The sequence below is a fragment of the Bos indicus x Bos taurus genome, chromosome 5, assembly GCF_003369695.1.
Source record: "Bos indicus x Bos taurus breed Angus x Brahman F1 hybrid chromosome 5, Bos_hybrid_MaternalHap_v2.0, whole genome shotgun sequence".
NCBI classification, from domain to species: Eukaryota; Metazoa; Chordata; class Mammalia; order Artiodactyla; family Bovidae; genus Bos; species Bos indicus x Bos taurus.
In genome coordinates, this window is record NC_040080.1 from 20,320,194 (window position 1) to 20,343,302 (window position 23,109).

The window sequence follows — 23,109 nt, forward strand, 5'->3', positions numbered from 1 at the left end:
ATAACAGGCAAAATTTTCATTTCTTTTCACAGCTTCCCTAAAGGTACTCTTTCTTCTTAAATTTGTGGTATTAAAATTTATGAACATGATTCTCAAAATCCCAGCTAAGGTGCTTGTTAAAACATGCAGAAGTTCAAACACAAATAGTTATGGTACTCAGTGGGAAGGCCGAGAAGGAAAAGTCCTGTTTCTTGTTTTGTTTTATTGGAGTATAATTGCTTTACAATGTGGTATTAGTTTCTGCTGTACAATGAAGTGAATTAGCTATATATTGGGGGCAGTAGGAGACGGGGACGACAGAGGATGAGATGGCTGGATGGCATCACTGACTCGATGGACGTGAGTCTGAGTGAACTCCGGGAGTTGGTGATGGACAGGGAGGCCTGGCGTGCTGCGATTCATGGGGTTGCAAAGAGTCGGACATGACTGAGTGACTGAACTGAACTGATTCCCTCCCTTTTGAGCCTCCCTCCCATCCAGTTTCATTCATCTGTTATATGGAACAGAAAAGTCAGCTTGGTGCTTTGTGATAACCCAGAGTCCTATGTTTTTAATAAGTGTTCCAACTTGATTCTGACACAAATATCCTTTAATACATCTTGAGAAACACTACTTTATAGCTTATTCCCTATCTGCCTTTTGATAAATTGGTTAGTCTTTTTAAAACTCAGTTTATTCATCTATGAAATGAGTTTAATATTATTACCCTACTTATAAAGTAATGTGAGGATCATTTAATACAGTGTGTAAAGCATTGAGCAGAGTACCAAGCATATAATTAATACTCAACACATACATGTAACTTTTATAGCTCTGGACTCTGACATCCAAAGACACTTGATTGTTTTGCTGTAAACAATCAATAAACAAGCAGATTTGGCAGGGGGAGGGACACTGAGGAAAAACAGAAATACTAAGGATTCTGCTGCTACTTTAAATATCTTGAGATTTGGCTTTGGAGCATAATGTCATTATTTTCCTATTTTCACTTGTCCATTTAGAAAGTACAAATTGGAACTAATAACTGAGAAAACCAAATTATTAGTTCCAAAGATCAGCCATGTCTCTGCAATTTAGTGTTTTATCTCTCCCCAACGGAAAAGCACAGATTTTATATCACTATATATGACTGAATTGTAAAGAAAAATATTTTAGTGGATGGAAAAATTATAATTAAAAAATGTAAACCAATCAAGCCATACCTACAAAGATTCTTTTTATCTGATACTCATACCAAAAGTATCTTGTACAAGACGTCAGAATAGCTTGGATTTTAGTAGCACAGTTTCTGTGATCAGCTCACCTAGTTTACATACTAACTCTTCCACTTAATACATGAATGAATTTGGGTAAATACTTTAACTTGTCTATGCCTCTATTTGCAGTTTAGTTACAACATACTAATAATAGTAACTATTTCACAGAGCTGCTGTGAGTCAAAGTAATGCATATAAAAGACCTTCAAAACAGTACTTGGAACAATAAATAAGACAGTATGATTAAAAACATTAAAAGTAATACAAGTAACATATTAATCTTTGGTTAAGAGGTCCCAGTGTTTTTCCCAAAGAGATTTATCAGAGAATATACCATATTGGGAAAAAACTAGATCTTTCTGAGCCTGATATTTAGTGAGGATAAAATTTGAGAGCCCCTGGAAATTAATGTCTGTCACTGAAGTTCCATTTCTTCATTCTTGACATGACTCTTAATGCATATTTTTATGTATATTGTTTCTTCCTCTTTGTCACCTCAAGATAGAAACTGCCCTATTGAAAAGATTGAAGGGAGTTAAGTCACATTATTTTTTATGTCAGAATCTCAGGTCACATAAATATCATATGAAATATTTGGAGAATTTTCTGAATATTCTTTGCTTCTGGAGATGCTCTTGGTCCCATCATACACCTTGGGAAGCAGAACTCAAATATACAGCAATATCTGGGCAAACTTGGCCTCTGATTTCCCGTTAATTCAGCTTTTGGGAGGTATTAGCAATGTTCATGGGGTGGAAGGGGAGAATGGTCCTGGTGTTTATTCCACTGGCTTTCTCCTATCATGCTGTGGTCTGGCAAAGGCTGCACATTCTATACCTTAGGCCATGACCTTATCAGATAGGTCACAAAGTTCCAACAAACACCCTTTTCTTAACCTTTCAGGCCCAGGGGTGATAATAACTCACCAATGCATATTTCACCACCCCTTTTTGGTTCCCTTGTTGCTGTGGTTTTTCAGCCACTAAATTGTGTCTGACTCTTTGTGACCCATGAACTGCAGCACTCCAGGCTTCCCTATCCTTCACTATCTCCCTGAGTTTGCTCAAACTCATGTCCATTGAGTCAGTGATGCCATCCAAGCATCTCATCCTCTGTTGCCCTCTTCTCTTCTTGCCCTCAATCTTTTCCAAGATCAGGGTCTTTTCCAATGAGTCCCTTAATCCTTGCCAAAACTGTATAAAAGTGTCCTTGTTAAATGCCCTCAGATGACCCCTGGAGTGTGCCCTTTGATTTCTTCTGTTACAGAGATCAATGACTGATCCAGTGAGACACTGAAACAAAAGAGACTTTTGCAGCTAGTTGGGATTTGCAGACTGTAAATTACTAAGATATGACTTTTGGCCACGAGGACAAATGGCCAATATACGAATGAGGATTAAAGTATCAAGTTCCTCAATACCAATACTGTAGTCACAGGATGTGGCAGAAACAACCCTCCATCCATTAAATAATTCATGCTTCCCTTCTACAGTGAAATTACACCAGCCAGGCAAAAAATATTTTGATCTGGCCCAACCTTTAGAACCAAACACAGACATTATTAGTGGATGTGAATGTGATACCCAGTATTTCAAGGTCATGGCTTTTAAGAAATGGTTGTAGATTTTCCAGCTTCTCCTTTTCTATCCAATGGCTAGAAGTAGGACAGTTTAATCACTCACAAGACGGAAGGAGCAAGGCTACATTCAGAAGACAACTACCCATTAACTAGGATTTGTTGTTGTTCAATCACTAAGTCGTGTCCAACTCTTTGTGACCCCATGGACTATAGTAACCAGGCTCCTCTGTCCATTGGGTTTTTCAGGTAAGAATACTGGAGTGGGTTGCCATTTACTTCTGCAGGGGATCTTTCAGGATGAGGGATCAAATCCGCATTGGCAAGTGGGTTCTTTACCACTAAGTCACCTGGGAAGCCCATTAAATCAGGATTACTGGAGCTAAAATTGTTACAGGGGAGAATTTACTCCATGCGGATCTGTTATCTTTTACTTTAACCTTTGCTTCCTGTTGCTTTGTTCACTAAAAGAATACCTTTTTTTTTTTTTTCAAGGATAATGTATTCTCTTTCTTTTTTTTTTTCCTTGTTGAATTTTTTTTAATATTTTAAAAAATTTTACAATGTTGTGTTGGTTTCTGCCATACAACAATGCCAATCAGCCATAATTATACATACATCCCCTCCTTCCCTAGCCTCCCCCGCCTCTACAGGGAAAAAACAGAAATAACACAATAATAAATGCATATGTTAGCATTATTGAGTCTAAGATTAAAATAGCAATGATCGAAGACAGTAACAACAAAAAAAAAGGATACTGTTCACACATAATAACCTGCCTTGGGGAACCCTGCCCCTGTGCCTTAATGTTAAACAAAAATACCTTTGTTCGGGACCCTGTCCACCTGTGGATGGCTACAGAAAGGAAAAAATTAACACATCCCCCATGCTCATTCCACAGAGACTGGCCATTCCAGGAAATATTTGTGAGATTAATGGCCTTTTTTATTTTACCTCCTCATCCCCATCCCATCTGTTCTATAAAAGAATCTGGTATTAAGTCCCCATAAGATGGTTATTTTGAGACATTTGTCTGCCATCTTCTCCTGTTCGTTGCCTCAATACTTCATCTCTCATTTAATTGGCCTGTTGAGTGGTGAGCAGAGTGAGCTTGGACTAGGTAACAAAATGTTATGTAAGTGAGAAATAAACTCTGTGTTAAACAATAATTATTTTGAGGTTTATGTGTCACAACAACTGCATCACCAACTAATATATAATGTGTATATTTATTTTAGGGATTAAATCCCTTTCCAGCTTCCTTGTTTAAAGATATACAGTAATGTACAACTCTTTCCATACTGGTTTGCCCAATGTGAGTTATCCTCATTCTTTGCTATCAAGGTCATTCTCGTCTTCATATTCTATCCAAAATATAAGCTCATTCTCTGTCCTTTTCATCTTGACAGTAATCCAGTACTATCACCTTCAACATCCGCTACATTGTAAAAACCAGAGCAATAATCTATTCTGTAACTGGCCATATTGGTTCAGTTTCTTTCTCATTTCCTTCTTTACCAAGTTATGCTTTGGCTAAAACCTCATAAACTTCTACTTTCTGGATGAAGATGTATGTATCCTATTCCTTAAACTCAACATGTTTTCCCAGGGGTGTGAAAAGTTAACTAATTTCAGTTCTTGCATTAATCTGCTCCTGACTACAAAAGGAGAATTTGTCTCAGCCTTTCATGTGGACTGCCTTATCCATCAAAGCACCCCAGACATGCAAGAGGATGAAATATACACCTCTCTTCAGTGGGATACTCCAACATCAAACCCATATCAGAAACATCTGTCTTCTACCAAAAATTCAGGTAACCAGTTCTAACTATTTACACTTAGACTTTGTGGTTTATGGGTTTTCTTTTCTCCTGTTTTATGATGAGCCCAAGGTGACATTTATAACCTGAGATAACCCACTTAAAATTATAATAATATGCATAATATGCATAATATTAAAAATGAAATAAAGTGGAGGAGGAGTAAGTAGAGGTGAAAAAGGAAAAGAGAAATGGACTTGACATATGTAGTACATTGGGTTTCTCTCTCTCTCTCTCTTGCTGGAAAGACAATTCCTGGATTTGGAAAATAAGTGAAAGAACTCACATAGTTTGTGTAATTTTAGCTTCCACATAAAAAATATCCTGTAAATTATCTGATAAATACTAAGAAATAAAAGAGAAAACATAGGTTGAGAAAACTGGCAAACACTCATCAGCCTGGGTCAGTTCTGTCTTTAATATAAAATATTTATATCAGTTTCCTTTTGTTTAGGTAATAAATTACCACAGACTTAGGGGCATAATACAACATAGTTTTATTTTCTTATAGTCCTAGAGATCAGAAGTCCAAAATGGATTCTGCTGGATTGAAACCAAGGTGTCGTGGGGTTACCTTCCATAAAGAGGCTCTAGGGGAGGAGTCCCCAAGTTCTAGGAACTAATGACTGGTGATTTGAACTGGAGCTGATACAATAATAATAGAAATAAAGTACACAACAAACATAATGCACTTGAATCATCCTCAAACCATCATGGAAAAACCATTTTCCATGAAACCAGCCCCTGATGCCAAAAGATTGGGGAACACTGCTCTAGGGGACAAACCATTCCCTGTCTTCTCCAGTTTCTAGAGTTGCATCCTTGCTTTCCTTAACCTGTGGCTGCTTTTCCACCTTCAACTATAGTGGCACATCTTCAGATGTGTCTTGGCTTCCTTTATTATATGGCAGTCTGTTCCTCTGATCTATGTCTCACTTATAAGGGCTAGATAAAACAGGATGATCTCCCCATTCAAAGATCCTTTACCTAATTATACATTTAAAGTCTCCTTCTCCTCATAAGGAAATATTTATTGGTTCCAGAGATTAGAACATAGGCATTTTGGGTAGAGTCATTATTCAGTCTTCATCATTATCCAGAGATAAATTGTATGCTTTTTTCTCTCACTAGCATTAAGAATATAACAAATCACTCACTCATTTTTGCTCCCTGAATTGTTGCAAAATTGTCTTTAAAAATGTTCCTTATCCAAAATCATACGTTCAAAGGGAAATACCTTTGAATCAATCGTGCTCAAATGACACTGACCAGAGATGAGGAGATTGGAGACAGCTTTTTAAAATTAATTAATTTATTATTTAATTTGGGGGACTGCACTGGGTCTTCCTTGCTGCACGTGGACTTTGTCTAGTCATGACAAGTGGTAGCTACTTTCTAGTTGCAGTGTGTGGGCTTCTCATTGCAGTGGTTTCTCTTGTTGTGGAGCACGGGCTCTGGAGCACAAGCTCAGTAGTTGAGGTACAGGAGTTTAGTTGCTCCATGTTATTTGGGATCTTTCCAGACCAGGGATCGAACCTGTGTCCCCTTTATTGGCAAGAGGATTCTTAACCACTGAAAGTGAAAGTGTTAGTAGTTCAGTCGTGTTTGACTCTTTGAAACCCCATAGATTGTAGCCCACCAGGCTCCTCTGTCCATGGAATTCTCCAGGAAAGAATACTGGAGGGTTTGCCCTTCCCTTCTCCAAGGGATCTTCCTGACCCAGCGATCGAACCTGGGCCTCCCACATTTCAGGCAGATTCTTTGTCTCTGAACCACCAGGGAAGACCTCTGAACCACTAGACTCCCAAGAAGTCCTGGAAACAGCCCTTTTGCTCTCAAAAATCAAAACTTACTGCCTAGTTTGCCATCATCTCTAAAAGACTGTTGGAAGAGAATACATCTAACAAGTTACTGAGCTGGTGGTGTCATACAAGGATAAAGGAAGTATATTGTGAAAGCTGTCCAAGCTGGCATTTTTCCAAGTTATATTATGTCTTGCATTTCAAAGAGTTTGAGTTCACATTTTCCTGTTATACACAGTTACAACATTACCTCCTCATTTTACTCGGTTTAGTCTTTTCCTATAGATTGAGGGCAGGAAGAGAAGGGGACGACAGAGGATGAGATGGTTGGATGGCATCACCGACTCGATGGACATGGGTTTGGGTGGACTCTGGGAGTTGGTGATGAACAGGGAGGCCTGGCATGCTGCGGTTCATGGGGTCGCAAAGAGTCAGACATGACTGAGCAAGTGAACAGAACTGAACTGACCCACTTCTTTCCCCTACTTTCTCTAAATCAATTTCATTGCCTCTATTTCTTGTTTAGGAGTATGGTGTCTTGTGATGGTGATCTTATGTATTTTCTGCATTGGCTCATTAGCAACCTCTATTTTCTTGGGCATCAAATGTAAGTATAAAAAGATATCTTCAAAATAATCTATATAGATAGATAGGTTGCATACTACATGTAGCATTACCTAGAAGTATGCATATCATTTTAACTGGAACTTCATAATTTATAAATTGATAAATAAATAAATTAGAAACACCTAAATGAATATAATTATATAAAATAATGACTTCCTTATTTAAGTTATGGGACATCCATTAGCTATAACTCTCTAAAGCACTCAGATGCCACTGATAACTTTTAATATTCAATGGTAAGCTGTTTAACTCAAATCTAATACCATAGGTCTCTTTGGGAAAAATGATGCAAATAATTGCTTATATTATGATCCAATTTATGAATTATGTTAATATGCCAAAGCATGCAATTTGAAGGTTTTCAGTAATATGCTCTTCCTTTTCTAATATACATTTATTCTAAATTATACAGATTATTTTTTATGAACTTTTCAGTTTATATTAGACAAGGTACAATTTAGTATGTTTAAGGCAAATGTGAGGATTTTATTTGGGCCAATATTTTGCCATATTTCTTTTTTTCTTTCAGTTCAAAGTGAAATACATGCTTTTATATATAGCAAATGAATTTTTTATAAAGTGTAACAATTACAGAAGCACAGGTTCCAGAAAAAAGACCAAGAACCTTTATTGCCACTTATGCTAGCACAAAGAAATACGCTTAGAAAGACAGTGATGAAGAGTAATTGTCTAGATAATTCTTATGTCTTGTATGCCTTGGCAAATCATTTCTCCATCTAGGAGGAATTAGCTGCTGTAGCAAATGAATAGAACCCAGGAGGAAGTCATGGAAACTTCTAATTTGTAGGCAAATCAAAAAGAAGTCATGCTAACCTGGGAATCTACTACTTGCATTGGCATCTGAGGTGGGGAGCAGTCTTTGGGGCTGAGCTCTTAACCTTTGGAAACTGACACTATTTCCAGGAAGATAGTGTCAGATTAAATTAAATTATAGGACACCCAATTGGTGTTGTAGAGCAGGGCAAGGGGGTGGGGTGGAATGGGGACAATACATTTGGTGAACAGAAGTGTCAGAAGTGTGAGTGTGGTAGTAGTGTAAAAGTCAAGGAGATTCAAACCTATGCAGTTTGCATCAGGATACATGGAAGGTAATTTGGAAATATCTAATGCAATGTAAATGCACAAAACTTTGACCTATTATGTGTGAAACTATGTATAACTATGGTTCCTCATGATAGTATTTCTTTCTACAATAAAAAAAGATTACAAATAGTGTAAAAGTCAATGAAGCATTATTAAAATAAATCATGATATATTCATACAATAGACTCCAATATAAAAAAGAATGAGAAAGCTCTTTATGTACTAACAGTATTATGTCAAAAATACATTTTAAGTGATCAAATGAAAAGTGAAAAACCATGTAAAAAGATTGTTATCATTTGTGTAAAGAAGATTGAGGGAACTTTATATTCATTTGCATGTAAATTTCAAAACACCTCTGAAAGAATAAAAAATAAATTGATAAATCTGAGTGCATCAAAGAGCTGGAATTAAGTGGGTAAGGAATCAGGGATGGCAAAGAGCTTTTTGCTGTACATCCTTTGCAGCTTTTTAAAAAAATTAATTGGAATATAGTTGCTTTACAATATTGTATTAGTGTCTGCTGTACTGTGAAGTGAATCAATTATATGTATCCATATTTCCCCCCTTTTTTAGATTTCCTTCCCTTTTAGGCCACCACAGAGCACTGAGTAGAGATCCCTGTGTTATACAACAGGTTCTAATTAGTTATTTATTTTATACATTGTAGTATATGTGTGTCAAGCCTAATCTCCCAATCCATCCCACTTCCCCTTCCCCTTTAGTGTCCATAAATTTGTTCTCTGTATCTGTGTCTCTATTTCCACTTTGTACATAAGTTCATCTGTATCATTTTTCTAGATTCCACATATAAGTAATATGATATGATACTTGTTTTTCTCTTTCTGACTTATTTCACTTTGTATGACAGTCTCTAGGTCTATCTATGTCTCTGCAAATGACACTATTTCATTCCTTTTTTTGGCAGAATAATATTCCATTGTATGTATCTTCTTGATCCATTCCTCTGTTGATGGAAATTTAGATTGCTTCCACATCCTGGCTATTGTAAATAGGGCTGCAATGAACATTTGGGTGCATGTGTCTTTTGGAATTGTGGTTTTCCCTGAGTATGTGCCAAGTAGTGGGATTGCTAGGTCATACTCTTTCTTCCCCCTTCTGATGCCTATGTCAGAAGCTTTCTCTATCTCCTTTATATTTTAATAAAACTTTATTACACAAAAGCTCTGAGTGATTAAGCCTCGTGTCTGGCCCCAGATTGAATTCTTCTCCTATGGGGGCCAAGAATCCCGGTGTCTTTGTGTGATTCAACAACAACCTTTCATCTTGGGGGCTCGTCCGGGATCCTTCAGGACAAGATGGGAGCTAACAATTCCAGCCTCACTCCTTTGAACTGTATCCTGAAAAACTGGGATAAATTTGATCCCCAGGGCTTAAAGAAGACACACCTGGTCTTCCTATGTGATACTGCATGGCCATGGTATCCATTGGAGGACGGCGAACGGTGGCCCTTTGGAGGGTCTCTTACGTATAATTCTGTTCTACAATTAGACTGGTTCTGTGAGGAACAAGGGAAATGGGTAGAAGTAGCATATGTGTTGGAGAAGGAAATGGCAACCCACTCCAGTGTTCTTGCCTGGAGAATCCCAGGGACGGGGGAGCCTGGTGGGCTGCTGTCTATGGGGTCACACAGAGTTGGACACGACTGAAGCGACTTAGCAGTAGCAGTATGATACTTCTATTTTTAGTTTTTTAAGGAACGTCCACACTGTTCTCCATAGAAACTGAATCAATTTACATTTCCACAAACACTATAGGAGGGTTCCCATTTCTCCACATCTTCTCCAGCATTTATTGTTCGTAGATTTTTTAGTGATGGCAAAACTATAGAATACTGATGAAAGAAAGAAATCAAAGATGACACCAAGAGATAGAGAGATATACCATGTTCTTAGATTGGAAAAATCAATATTGTGAAATACTATTCAAAATAATTTACAGATTCAATGCAATTCTTATCAAATTAGCAAGGGCATTTTTCACATGATTAGAAAAAATTACAATTTGTATGGAAATACAAAAGACCCTAGGTAGCCAAAGCAAGCTTGAGAAAGTAAAACGGAGCTGGAGGAATCAGATTCCCTGACTTCAGACTATACTGCAAAGCTTCAGTCATCAATACAGTATGGTATGGGCACAAAAACAGAAATATAGGTCAATGGATAGAAAGCCCAGAGATAAACCCATGAACCTATGGTCAAAAATATACATTAGAAAAAAGACAGCCTCTTCAAAAAGTGGCATTGGGAAAACCAGACAACTATATGTAAAAGAATGAAATAAGAGCATTCTCTAACACCATACACAAAAATAAACTCAAAATGGATTAAAGACATAAATGTAAGGCTGGACAATGTAAAACTTAAAGGAAGACATAGGCAAGAACACTCTTTGACATAAATCACAAGATCTTTTTTAACCCACCTTCTAGAGTAATGAAAAAAATAAAAAATAAACAGAGGAGACTTAAAAGATTTTGCAAAGCAAAGAAATACATAAATGAGACTAAAAGACAACCCTAAGGATGGGAGAAAATATTTTCAAATCAAGCAACCAATAAGGGGATTGATCTTCAAAATATACTAATAGCTCATGTAGCTCAATATAAAAAAGCGAACAACACAATAAAAAAAAAGGGCAGAACACCTAAATAGATATCCTTTGTAGCTTTTAATCACAAATATAATGAGTAATATGTAGTTCTCTTCAGTCTAGATTGAAGGCTTATTTTGTTATGTGTCAGTATTTTATCAGGAATGGTTGTTATTGTTTGAAGTGTTTCAGATGTCCACTACTATAATGAAGCAGCAAGAAAAACTCATCCAACAGGAGAGAGCACTGCTCAACTTCACACAGTGGAAGAGAAACCCCAACCTACAGATGACATATTGCCAAACCTTAATGCAGAAGTCTCTCAGTTCAGGTAATTGATATAAAATCAATTTTCACTGTACAGATAACAATGTATACACCAGTTCCTCAAAACAACAACAGCAAAACAAAAAACCCACAGCAACACATATTTCTCTGTAAATTATAGTCAGGATTTCATAAAAAATAGGATAGAGATACTCTTGATCTGCTCTTTAGTTCAATGTCATTTATACATACATCAATGCTAAGTCACTTTAGTGGTGTCCAACTCTTTGTGACTGTATGGACTGTAGCCCGCCAGACTCCTCTGTCCATGGGATTCTCCAGGCAAGAATACTGGAGTGGGTTGCCAATCCCTCCTCCAGGGGAATCTTCCTGACTCAGCGATGGAACTCACTTCTTCTGCATCTCTTGCATTGTAGGCTGATTCTTTACCACTAATGCCACCTGGTAAGCCCACATTACATTAATAGTATGTGGAAAATACTGAGGTTCCAAGAAATAGAAAAAAAGGAAAATATACAGTCAAATGTCAAAATGTAATGAGTGAGATGAGTAGGTAAGATTAAACAAAAAATGCATTTTATGTTTTATCCAATCATTCAAATTTTTGTGTGTCTCCAGTATTCTTGCCTGGAGAATTCTACAGACAGAGGAGCCTGGTGAGCTGCATGCAGTCCATGGGTTCACAAAGAGTCGGGTACAACTGAACACACACTCGTACACTTACACATAAAATTTAGAAAATTAACTTCTCTGTAGTGGCTATCATTTTAGTAATCGTCAATAAGTCAGGTAGTTAGTTCCTTCTAACTGAGATTTAGTCAAGTAAATATTTAAAAAAATAACATTTTATGATCTGCTGAAAGCATGGCTTAGGCCTACCTCTGAATCATCAACCTTACTTAATCAGCGTTGTTGTTTAGTTGCTCAGTCACGTGATCACTTAAATCAGTGACAAAATCCATTTTGGAGATTAATTCAAATCCCGCATGTTCTCAGCCTTTCAACTGCCACTGTCAACACTGCTTATGCTATAACTTTAATAATATTCAGGATACTGATTAGAGTTGTTCTCAAAGGATATTGAAGAAGAGCCCTAAATAATTTGACATCTGAGCCACGGAAACTGATAATGAACTATTTGTGACCCTAAGTAGAAGGCTTTTCCCTGGAGACTACAGTTCTGGAAGTATCAGAGTCTTTCCTTCTATAAAATTGTGCTAGAAACACTTGGTCAAAGTCTTGATCTTTGGTTCCCCTTTTACACATCTGAGCATCCTTCTTTCATGAATACATTTTTTCTTAAGATAAGTTCTATAAAACTGGTGAAACATTAAGACTTACTTCTTAGTTATATCAAAGTCCTAAATTAAACATATTGGTCACTTGTTCAATTTTCCTCACCTACATATTTTATTTATTTATTTTTTTCTAATTTTATTTTATTTTTAAACTTTACATAATTGTATTAGTTTTGCCAAATATCAAAATGAATCCACCACAGGTATACATGCGTTCCCCATCCCGAACCCCCCTCCCTCCTCCCTCCCCACACCATCCCCCTGGGCCGTCCCAGTGCACCAGCCCCAAGCATCCAGCATCGTGCATCGAACCTGGACTGGCAACTCGTTTCCTACATGATATTTTACATGTTTCAATGCCACTCTCCCAAATCTTCCCACCCTCTCCCTCTCCCACAGAGTCCATAAGACTGTTCTATACATCAGTGTCTCTTTTGCTGTCTCGTACACCGGGTTATTGTTACCATCTTTCTAAATTCCATATATATGCATTAGTATACTGTATTTATGTTTTTCCTTCTGGCTTACTTCACTCTGTATAATAGGCTCCAGTTTCATCCACCTCATTAGAACTGATTCAAATGTATTCTTTTTAATGGCTGAGTAATACTCCATTGTGTATATGTACCACAGCTTGCTTATCCATTCATCTGCTGATGGACATCTAGGTTGCTTCCATGTCTTGGCTATTATAAACAGTGCTGCGATGAACATTGGGGTACACGTGTCTCTTTCCCTTCTGGTTTCCTCAGTGTGTATGCCCAGCAGTGGGATTGCTGGATCATAAGGCAGTTCTATTTCCAGTTTTTTAAGGAATCTCCACACTGTTCTCCATAGTGGCTGTACTAGTTTGCATTCCCACCAACAGTGTAAGAGGGTTCCCTTTTCTCCACACCCTCTCCAGCATTTATTATTTGTAGACTTTTGGATTGCAGCCATTCTGACTGGTGTGAAATGGTACCTCATAGTGGTTTTGATTTGCATTTCTCTGATAATGAGTGATGTTGAGCATCTTTTCATGTGTTTGTTAGCCATCTGTATGTCTTCTTTGGAGAAATGTCTATTTAGTTCTTTGGCCCATTTTTTTAATCACTCCTCAAGGTGCTCTGTTTGTTCTCTCCACTATATGAGAAACATTTTCATGCTTGACTCTCAGAATTTAAAAATCAACTTGAGGCTTACTACTCTACTCACCTAATGGCTCATTACATTCTCAATTAAATTGGGCCAATAATATTAATGGACACAAAACAATAAGCAAACAAGTGAAGATTATAAATGATGTAAAATTAAAAGGTGGAAAGATATCTAAAAATAGAATAATCAGATCAATTATTGTAGAAGAGAAACAATCTGGGGAAAATATTCCCAAATTAATTTTATCTTAAACTCTTAGAGACCTATTGCATTTGGAAGTAATTGTACAAACCTTACTGTATTCAGCTTCAAAGGAGCTTAAATTGCTGAGAACTGCATCATATGAGCCACTGGGTTAAAGTAGGGGTCCCCAACCTATGGGATCTAATGTCTGATGATCTGAGCTGCAGCTGATGTAATAATAATAAAAATAAAGTGCATAATAAATGTAATGTGCTTGAATCACCCTAAAACCACACCCCACTCCCAGGTCCATGGAAAAATTGCCTTCCACAAAACTGACCCCTGGTGCAAAAAAAAGTTGGGGATCATTGGAGAGAATTCAGCTTCCCTGGGAATAATACAAGGGGTTCTTTTGCAGAGGTGTGCTACCAATATTTTTACAATAACTTTAATGAAATGTTTATATTTGAAGCCTATAACTGCAGCCCTTGTCCAGACAACTGGATTCAGAATGGAGAAAGTTGTTATCATGTCTTTGAAAGCTGGACATTCTGGCACACTAGTAGAAAGGATTGTTGGAAGAAGGGCTCTGATCTTCTGCAAATAGAGAGCAAAGAAGAAATGGTAAACACTGCTTTATGATTTCATATCATTCTGAAAATACCTATGAAATGAAAAGACTGATTCTCATAGAATTCCTTAATACTCTGTAACAATGGTATATTTGTTGGGAAAAAAATGTTTTAATATTCAAAGTAGGAATTGGCATGGCTTGTTTTCCTTTTAATTGGAGAAACAAAATACAGGATGGTTATTCAGAAATCACGGAGAAAATGTTAGTTCTATGTTCTTTGTTACTCAAAAAGGAGGGAGCAAGAGAAATTCCATTTTGTAACACGCTAATCCACTCCCAGATATGCACACATTATGATTGTATATATGTTTAATTTGTTTTAAATTTGAAGTTTCAACACTTTAGGGCGGTATACTAAACTATAACAATTATATAATTATCAAGAAAAGTAGGAGTACAAAAAGTGAGGTGACATCATGAAATGGAGAGATTTGTGAAAATAAACATTTGCTAAATGAACTGTTTAATTGACATTATACCTAGTTTACTAATATTTTAATGAGTAAGATGTTTCCTTGAAATCATTATACCCATAAATTATGTGTGAAGTAGAAAGCACAGTTACACATTTCTGAATTTATTAAAAATGTACATCTACCATATTCAGTAATTAGTCAAAGCTCATTTTTATAAGAATAATAGAACAATTTGTTAAGGATAGGTAATAAACCAAAGCAAATTGGACTAGCTAATGACAGTTATGGGTTTGCACTATTTTTTCTGTGCAAATTAAGTGATAAAAGTTAGAAGTATTTATTCCTACAAAATATGTCTGCAGTTAATTGCTTCTGGAGTCTTCTAAACTATTTCTCACACTGACGTATCCTGGAAAAGACATATATATACTATCTGCCAAATTCTGAATCCATTAAAATTACTTTGACATCAGATGCCAATTTTTTTCATAGTTTTTAACACCACCTTGATCATTTAGCAATAAGGGGGAAAGTATACTTTCTTTAAGGTTTCTCTCTTTCCAGCCTTCAAGTTCCAATTGCATTTGTAGAGGCAAAATATCACACTTCTATTTCATGGTAGTTTATTAGCTTTTTGTTTGTTTTGGAGTACCTGTTCAAGTCTTGTTTCTTATAGGACTTTATCACGGGCAGCCTGAAGAAGATCAAGAGAAACTATGATTACTGGGTAGGACTGTCACAGAATGGGTCCAACCAACCTTGGCTTTGGCAGGATGGTTCCTCTCCTTCTGCTGACCTGTAAGTCTCTAAGGGAAATGTTCCAAGAATTAGACACAGGTGGGAAATCTGCCATTCATTTTATCTTATACCTTACATTTCCTCCAGGAGATATAATGAGCATGATAATTTCATAGGCTTGATTGGAATCCAAGCCACGATAAAGAGTAGCTATGTGGCTTCTAAATCTTTCTCCTTCTCAGCCCCATGCGAGCACATTCACATCAAAATCTGAAAGTCTGAATGAATGATATTATGTGATTATTAAGTACATTTCCTTTGTATCATTGAATGGAGAGAGTGCTAAGTAAGTGAGTCCCATAGTAAGATTTCAGAAAGAACTGGAGAGACTGGTCAGCAGTGCCTTCATATTTTGAAAATTAAAAGTCAGAAAAGAGATTTGAAATTAGAGCCTACCTTTGTGTATTCAAGCATTTTTAAAAATATGCTGCCCATTGAAATAATATTTGCACATTTTATTTTGAGAAAATAGCTCTGTTATTGAAGAAGAAGGGAAAAACTACCACAAGAGGGGGACAGATTAAAACAAAAAGCTGTGCCTCTCTCATTTTATTGCCCAAAGAACATCTCCGTAAGCCCACACCTAACCTCAGATGCACTGACTTGCCGCTCCAGGTTGCCAAGACAGGGACCCCAGTCAACAAATCAGGTCTGTGGATACCTCAGAGACAACGACCTTTCTTCTGCTAACTGCAGCGTTTGGAAATATTTCATCTGTGAGAAGTACGCACTAAGATCTTCTACCTGAAAGAAATTTTGCTTAAAGTGATGACTCCATTATGACCATATTTGCAATAGATCCTTCAAAACCCTGTAATAATGAGCCTAAGAGCCAGCGCAAAACTAAACCAGTGCAAGAGCTATAAAACCAGCTACCTGGAACACAAAACCTATCTTGCCTTTACACTTGGTAATATTCCTCAATGCTTTCCAGATGTTTCTTTGACACTGTTCAGATTAATTACCAAGAATAAAATTGGTTTAGAGCAACAGAGGACAAATCGGTAAAGAATGGAGAACAAGCTGAAGAAAAACCATTTCCATTTGTCTTTTTTTTTTTTCTTTCTCTCTCTTTCTATTTTTTTAAAATTTAGAGTGACTATAAACTCTACAGAAAAATCAATAAATCACTGATGAGATGATGCAATTTTAGCTAACTGATACCCTTTTTAATAAATGAATAAATGTGATCTTTCAAACTCTGTTTGCAAAATCTTTCTATGCATTTGCTAGGCTTGCCAGGCGTTATGTTATCAGACTGGTAGGATGGGAAGACAGTGACATGGATTTTCAAACTGGAAGGAAGATAGGCTGCTATCTGCTGCCTATAAGACAAAATCATTTTTAGGACTGTAGAATTTTACTGGAGAGAAGAAGAACCAGAGCTACATGTATGTGGAAGGAATAGTCAGGCTGGCACAGCAGCGTGTATCCAGTAAAGAAGAGCTGTGACCCATATGTAAAATAGGCAGCTAGTGGTGGGAAGTTGCTGTATAACAGGGAGCTCAACCCGGTGCTTGGTGAAAACCTAGAGAGGCAGGATAGGATGAGGGGGTTGGGAAGAAGGTTCAGGTTCACGTATGCTTATGGCTGATTCACATTGTTGTTTGGCAGAAATCAACACAGCACTGTAAAACAATTATCCTTCAATTCAAAATAAATTTTTAAAAAAACTACAAAAATAGAAGAACTATGATCTTCCTTTCTACCTCTTACTGACCATCCCCACTGCTCACATATCAAAAGACTCAAGACCTGTATGACAGACTCCAGGTTCACCCACACCACTACAAATGACTCAATTTCATTCCTTTTTATGGCTAAATAATATTCCTTGGTATGTATGTACCACATCTTTATCCATTCATCTGTTGATGGACATCTAGTTTGCTTCCTTGTCCTGGCTAAAATAGTTGCTGCAATGAACTGTTATACACAGTGAAGTAAGTCAGAAAGAGAAAATCAAATATCACATATTAATGCATATATATGGAATCTAGAAAAATGGTACTGCTGAACCTACTTGCAGAGTAAGAAGGAATAGAGACACAGGTGTAGAAAACAAACTTGTGGACACAGGGTTGAAAAGGAGAGGGTGGGACGAACTGAGAGTGTAGCTACCATGTGTCGAATGGCATCTGGTGGGAAGCTACTGTATAACACAAGGAGCTCGGCTTGGTGCTCTGTAATGACCTAGTTGGGTGGAATGGAGGGTGGGGGTGGGAGGGAGGCTCAAGAGGGAGAGGATATATGTATACATATGGCTGATTCACCTCATTGTACAGCAGAAACTAACACAACATTGTAAAGCTATTACATTCCAATTTTAAGAGAGAAAAAAAAAAGACTCATGACCTGGATCCCTGAGACTAACACTCCAGCACTTTTAACTACATCTCTCAATGCCTCAATTTCCTCTTTGAAAATAAATATAGACTTTGCTTCAAATATTGTTTGAGGATGAGATTATCCATATATGTAAATTTGCTGAGAAGAGCATCTTACATGGAATTTTACACTCTACTTGTGCTTGCTGCTGTTGTCTGGGTAAATCCCCAGTCATCTCTAGACATCAACCGCTTTGTGTACTCCAGATTAAAATGATCCCTTTACTGCTCATGTTATAAGGATATCAAGAAGATAAAGTTTACAGGTAAATTGTCACCAAGTTTCCGGAGAGGATACCTGTCTTAAACCTAATGAATCTATAGACAATCTTTGTCCTAGGTCTGCAGGCTCCCCTAAGCATGGACTAGCTTGTTCTCTAGAGACAGTGGATGTGAAAGTGTCTTGAGACTTACAGGAAGGAAATTTCCACTAATTATTATTATTATACTAGTAATATTTCACTAATTATTGTTATTAGTATACTATTATATATAATTATTATATATTATATAATATATATAATATATAATATATATAAAATATATATAATAGTATACTATGATGCTTTTGAACTGTGGTGTTAGAGAAATATATATATATTATATATATATTATATATATAAAATATATAATAATTTCCACTAATTATTATTATTATACTAGTAATATTTCACTAATTATTATTAGTATACTATTATATAATATAATTATTATATATTATATATAATATAATATATATATAATATATATATACAGTATATTATATATAATATAATAGTATACTATGATGCTTTTGAACTGTGGTGTTAGAGAAGACTCTTGAGAATCCCTTGGACTGCAAGGAGATCCAACCAGTCCACTCTGAAGGAGATCAGCCCTGGGCTTTCTTTGGAAGGAATGATGCTAAAGCTGAAACTCCAGTACTTTGGCCACCTCATGCGAAGAGTTGACTCATTGGAAAAGACTCTGATGCTGGGAGGGATTGGGGGCAGGAGGAGAAGGGGACGACAGAGGATGAGATGGCTGGATGGCATCACTGACTTCATGGATCTGAGTCTGAGTGAACTCCGGGAGTTGGTGATGGACAGGGAGGCCTGGTGTGCTGCGATTCATGGGGTTGCTAAGAGTCAGACAAGACTGAGCGACTGAACTGAACTGAACTGATTATACTATTACTTTTCTACCACTTATCTACCATCCCTAGAACAACACCTTACCATAAAGCAGACTCTCATCAAATACATGCTAAATTAAAAATACTTTTACTTAATCTCTCATTTCTCACCAAAAGTAGCTGAGATATGTAAGATTCTTATCATTCTCTCCTTATAATAAAGACACCACTTAGAGTAAAATGAAATCTAATTTACTGCAACAGTAGAAATCATTGGCCTCCTATACAATGTCAGGAACCTTTGTTCTTAGCTCTTCAGGCACTCTGTCTATCAGATCTAATCCCTTGAATCTATTTCTTTCTTCCACTGCATGAAAAAAGGCAAAATGGTTGTCTGAGGAGGCCTTACAAATAGCTGTGAAAAGAAGAGAAGCCAAAAGCAAGGGAGAAAAGGGAAGATATACCCATTTGAATGCAGAGTTCCAAAGAATAGCAAGGAAAGGTAAGAAAGCCTTCCTCAGTGATCAATGCAAAGAAATAGAGGAAAACAATAGAATGGGAAAGGCTAGAGATCTCTTCAAGAAAATTAGAGATACCAAGGGAATATTTTATGCAACGATGGGCACAATAAAGGTATGGACCTAACAGAAGCAGAAGATTTTAAGAAGAGGTGGCAAGAGTACACAGAAGAACTGTACAAAAAAGATCTTCATGACGCAGATAATCAAGATGATGTGATTACTCACCTAGAGCCAGACATCCTGGAATGCGAAGTTAAGCGGGCCTTAGAAAGGCCCTACAGACAAAGCTTGTGGAGGTGATGGAATTCCAGTGGAGCTATTTCAAATCCTAAAAGATGATGCTGTGTAAGTGTTTCACTCAACATGCCAGCAAATTTCGAAAACTCAGCAGTGGCCACAGGACTAGAAAAGACCAGTTTTCATTCCAATCCCAAAGAAAGGCAATGCCAAAGAATGCTCAAACTACTGCACAATTGCACTCATCTCACACGCTAGTAAAGTAATGCTCAAAATTCTCTAAGCCAAGCTTCAATTTTACATGAACCATGAACTTCTAGGTACTCAAGCTGGTTTTAGAAAAGGCAGAGGAACCAGAGATCAAATTGTCAACATTCTCTGGATCATGGAAAAATCAAGAGAGTTCCAGAAAAAGATTTATTTCTGCTTTACTGACTATGCCAAAGCCTTTGACTGTGTGGATCACTATATACTGAGGAAAATTCTGAAACAGATGGGAATACCAGACCACTTGACCTACCTTTTGAGAAACCTATATGCAGGTCAGGAAGCAACAGTTAGAACGGGACATGGAACAACAGACTGGTTCCTAATAGGGAAAGGAGTACATCAAGGCTGTATATTGTCACCCTGCTTATTTAACTTCTATGCAGAGTACATCATGAGAAACACTGGGCTAGATGAAGCACAAGCTAGAATCAAGACTGCCAGGAGAAATACCAATAACCTCAGATATTCAGATAATATCACCTTTATGCAGAAAGCAAAGAAGAACTAAAGAGCCTCTTAATGAAAGTGAAACAGGAGAGTGTTAAAACTCAGCATTCAGAAAACTAAGATCATGGCGTCTGGTCCCATCACTTCATGGCAAATAGATGGAGAAACAGTGGAAACAGTGAAAGACTTTATTTTCTTGGGCTCCAAAATCACTGCAGATAGTGACTGCAGCCATGAAATTAAAAGATGCTTGCTTCTTGGAACAAAAGTTGTAAACAACCTCAGTTCAGTTCAGTCACTCAGTCATGTCCAACTCTTTGTGACCCCATGAATTGCAATATGCCAGGCCTCCCTGTCCATCACCAATTCCTGGAGTTCACTCAAATTCATGTCCATCCAGTCAGTGATGCCATCCAGCCATCTCATCCTCTGGTGTCCCCTTCTCCTCCTGCCCCCAATCCCTCCCAGCATCAGAGTCTTTTCCAATGAGTCAACTGTTCGCATGAGGTGACCAAAGTATTGGAGTTTCAGCTTTAGCATCAGTCCTTCCAATGAACACCCAGGGCTGATCTCCTTTAGGATGGACTGGTTGGGTCTCCTTGCAGTCCAAGGGACTCTCAAGAGTCTTTTCCAACACCATAGTTCAAAAGCATCAATTCTTTGGCACTCAGCTTTCTTCACAGGCCAACTCTCACATCCATACATGACTACTGGAAAAACCATAGCCTTAACTAGACGGACCTTTGTTGGCAAAGTAATGTCTCTGCTTTTAAATATGCTATTTAGGTTGGTCATAACTTTCCTTCCAAGGAGTAAGCATCTTTTAATGGTGAACAACCTAGACAGCATATTAAAAAGCAGAGACATTACTTTGCCAACAAAGGTCCGTCTAGTCAAAGCTATTGTTTTTCTAGTAGTCATGTATGGATGTGAGAGTTGGACTATAAATAAAACTGAGTGCTGAAGAATTGATGCTTTTGAAGTGTGGTGTTGGAGAAGACACTTGAGACTCCCTTGTATTTGCAAGGAGATCAAACCAGTCCATCCTAAAGGAAATCAGTTCTGAATATTCATTGGAATGGTTGATGCTGAAGCTGAAACTCCAATACTTTGGCCACCTGATATAAAGAGCTGACTCATTTGAAAAGACCCTGATGCTGAGAAAGATTAAAGGTGGGAGGAGAAGGGGATGACAGAGGATGAGATGGTTGGATGGCATCACCAACTCAATGGACATGAGTTTGAGAAAACTCTGGGAGTTGGTGATGGACAGGGAGGCCTGGCATGCTGCAGTTCATGGGGGTCACAAAGGGTTGGACACGACTGAGAGATGAACTGAACTGAGATATCATTTAAATGAATCTGGAAGTCTCTTGTAAAAGATGACCTCAGAAGGAGAAGTTCCTTTAAGAATGAGATGAGTGTGTTTTTGTATTTGTTTCTTTATTTACCCTTGACTTGGAGTTTAAATGGGAATTTCAATAAAAGGGATTTTTCTCTAGTTTTCTGCTGAACCCATAAAAGGAGAATAGCAAAGAAAACATAAGCTGTCTCTTCTGGTTTGCACAGCTGGCAGCTGGCAGTTCAATATAATAACCTGGAATAAAGGAGAAACAATGGCAAATTTTAGTAGGAAAGACTGTTTGTCTTCGAGACTCTTCAAAGTATTGTCATGGAGTTGTGTTTAGAGAAAGGATAGGAAGCATTTAATAACTCTTTTGAGAAGAAGTACAATGAAGCCAGAGGCAAACATCCTTCGGCTGACATCATCCGTCAGCATGTGATGCAGTATTTACAAGTCTGAGTTTTATCTACAGAGCAGCTGGCATAAACCTCTACAGATTTCCTCAGTAGCAATATTGCTTTCCACACAGATCGCAAGGGTGGAAGATTTTTCCTTGCATTTTTCTTTTGGCCCAGAACAACAAGGCTTTTTCAACACAATGGTAAGATACTGGACCTTAGCACCGGGATAGTCAAGTTAATACCCTCAGTTCAGTTCAGTCGCTCAGTTGTGTCCGGCTCTTTGCGACCCCATGGACTGCAGCACGTCAGGCTTCCCTGTCCATCACCAACTCCTGGAGCCTTCTCAAAATCATGTCCATTGCGTCGCTGATGCCCAGCAAATAATGAACTGGGTATCTGATCCATCTCATTGAGTTTCAGACTAGTTCTTTTTAGATTTATTTTTAATTAGAGGATTACTTTACAGTGTTAAGTTTCTGCTGTACAACAACATGAATCAGCTATAAGTATACATATATCCCCTCCCTCTTTAGTCTCCCTCCCACAATCCGCATCCCACTCTGCTGGGTCATCCCAGAGCACTGAGCTGAGCTTCCCGTGTTATACAGCAGCTTCCCACTAGCTATCTGTTTTACACACGGCAATGTAGATATGTCAATGCTGCTGTCTCAGTTCATCTCACCCTCTTCTTCCCCAGCTATGCCCACAAGTCCGTCCTCTACATGTGCGTCTCTATGCCTGCCCTGCAAATACGTTCATCAGTACCATTTTTCAGATTAGTTTTTAAAAAGTAAAAGGATAGGAAAAATAAAACCCTATCCTGCAAATGTAAAGA

The 23,109-nt window shown here is 37.5% G+C and overlaps 1 protein-coding gene across 2 annotated transcripts; it reads left to right on the forward strand.

Annotated features, from left to right (window-relative positions):
* Positions 1-3,434: 3,434 nt before the first annotated feature.
* On the forward strand, positions 3,435-16,742 carry CLEC9A (C-type lectin domain containing 9A). Of its 2 annotated transcripts, XM_027541294.1 has the most exons (6): positions 3,435-4,646; positions 6,981-7,061; positions 10,983-11,129; positions 14,177-14,328; positions 15,431-15,552; positions 16,168-16,742. In XM_027541294.1, the coding sequence occupies exons 1-6, from the start codon at positions 4,430-4,432 to the stop codon at positions 16,298-16,300; spliced, it is 852 nt and encodes a 283-aa protein (XP_027397095.1). In that variant the 5' UTR covers positions 3,435-4,429; the 3' UTR covers positions 16,301-16,742. The 2 variants fall into 2 exon arrangements, with proteins under 2 accessions (XP_027397095.1, XP_027397096.1); XM_027541295.1 differs by lacking the exon at positions 10,983-11,129.
* The last annotated feature ends 6,367 nt before the right edge of the window (positions 16,743-23,109 follow it).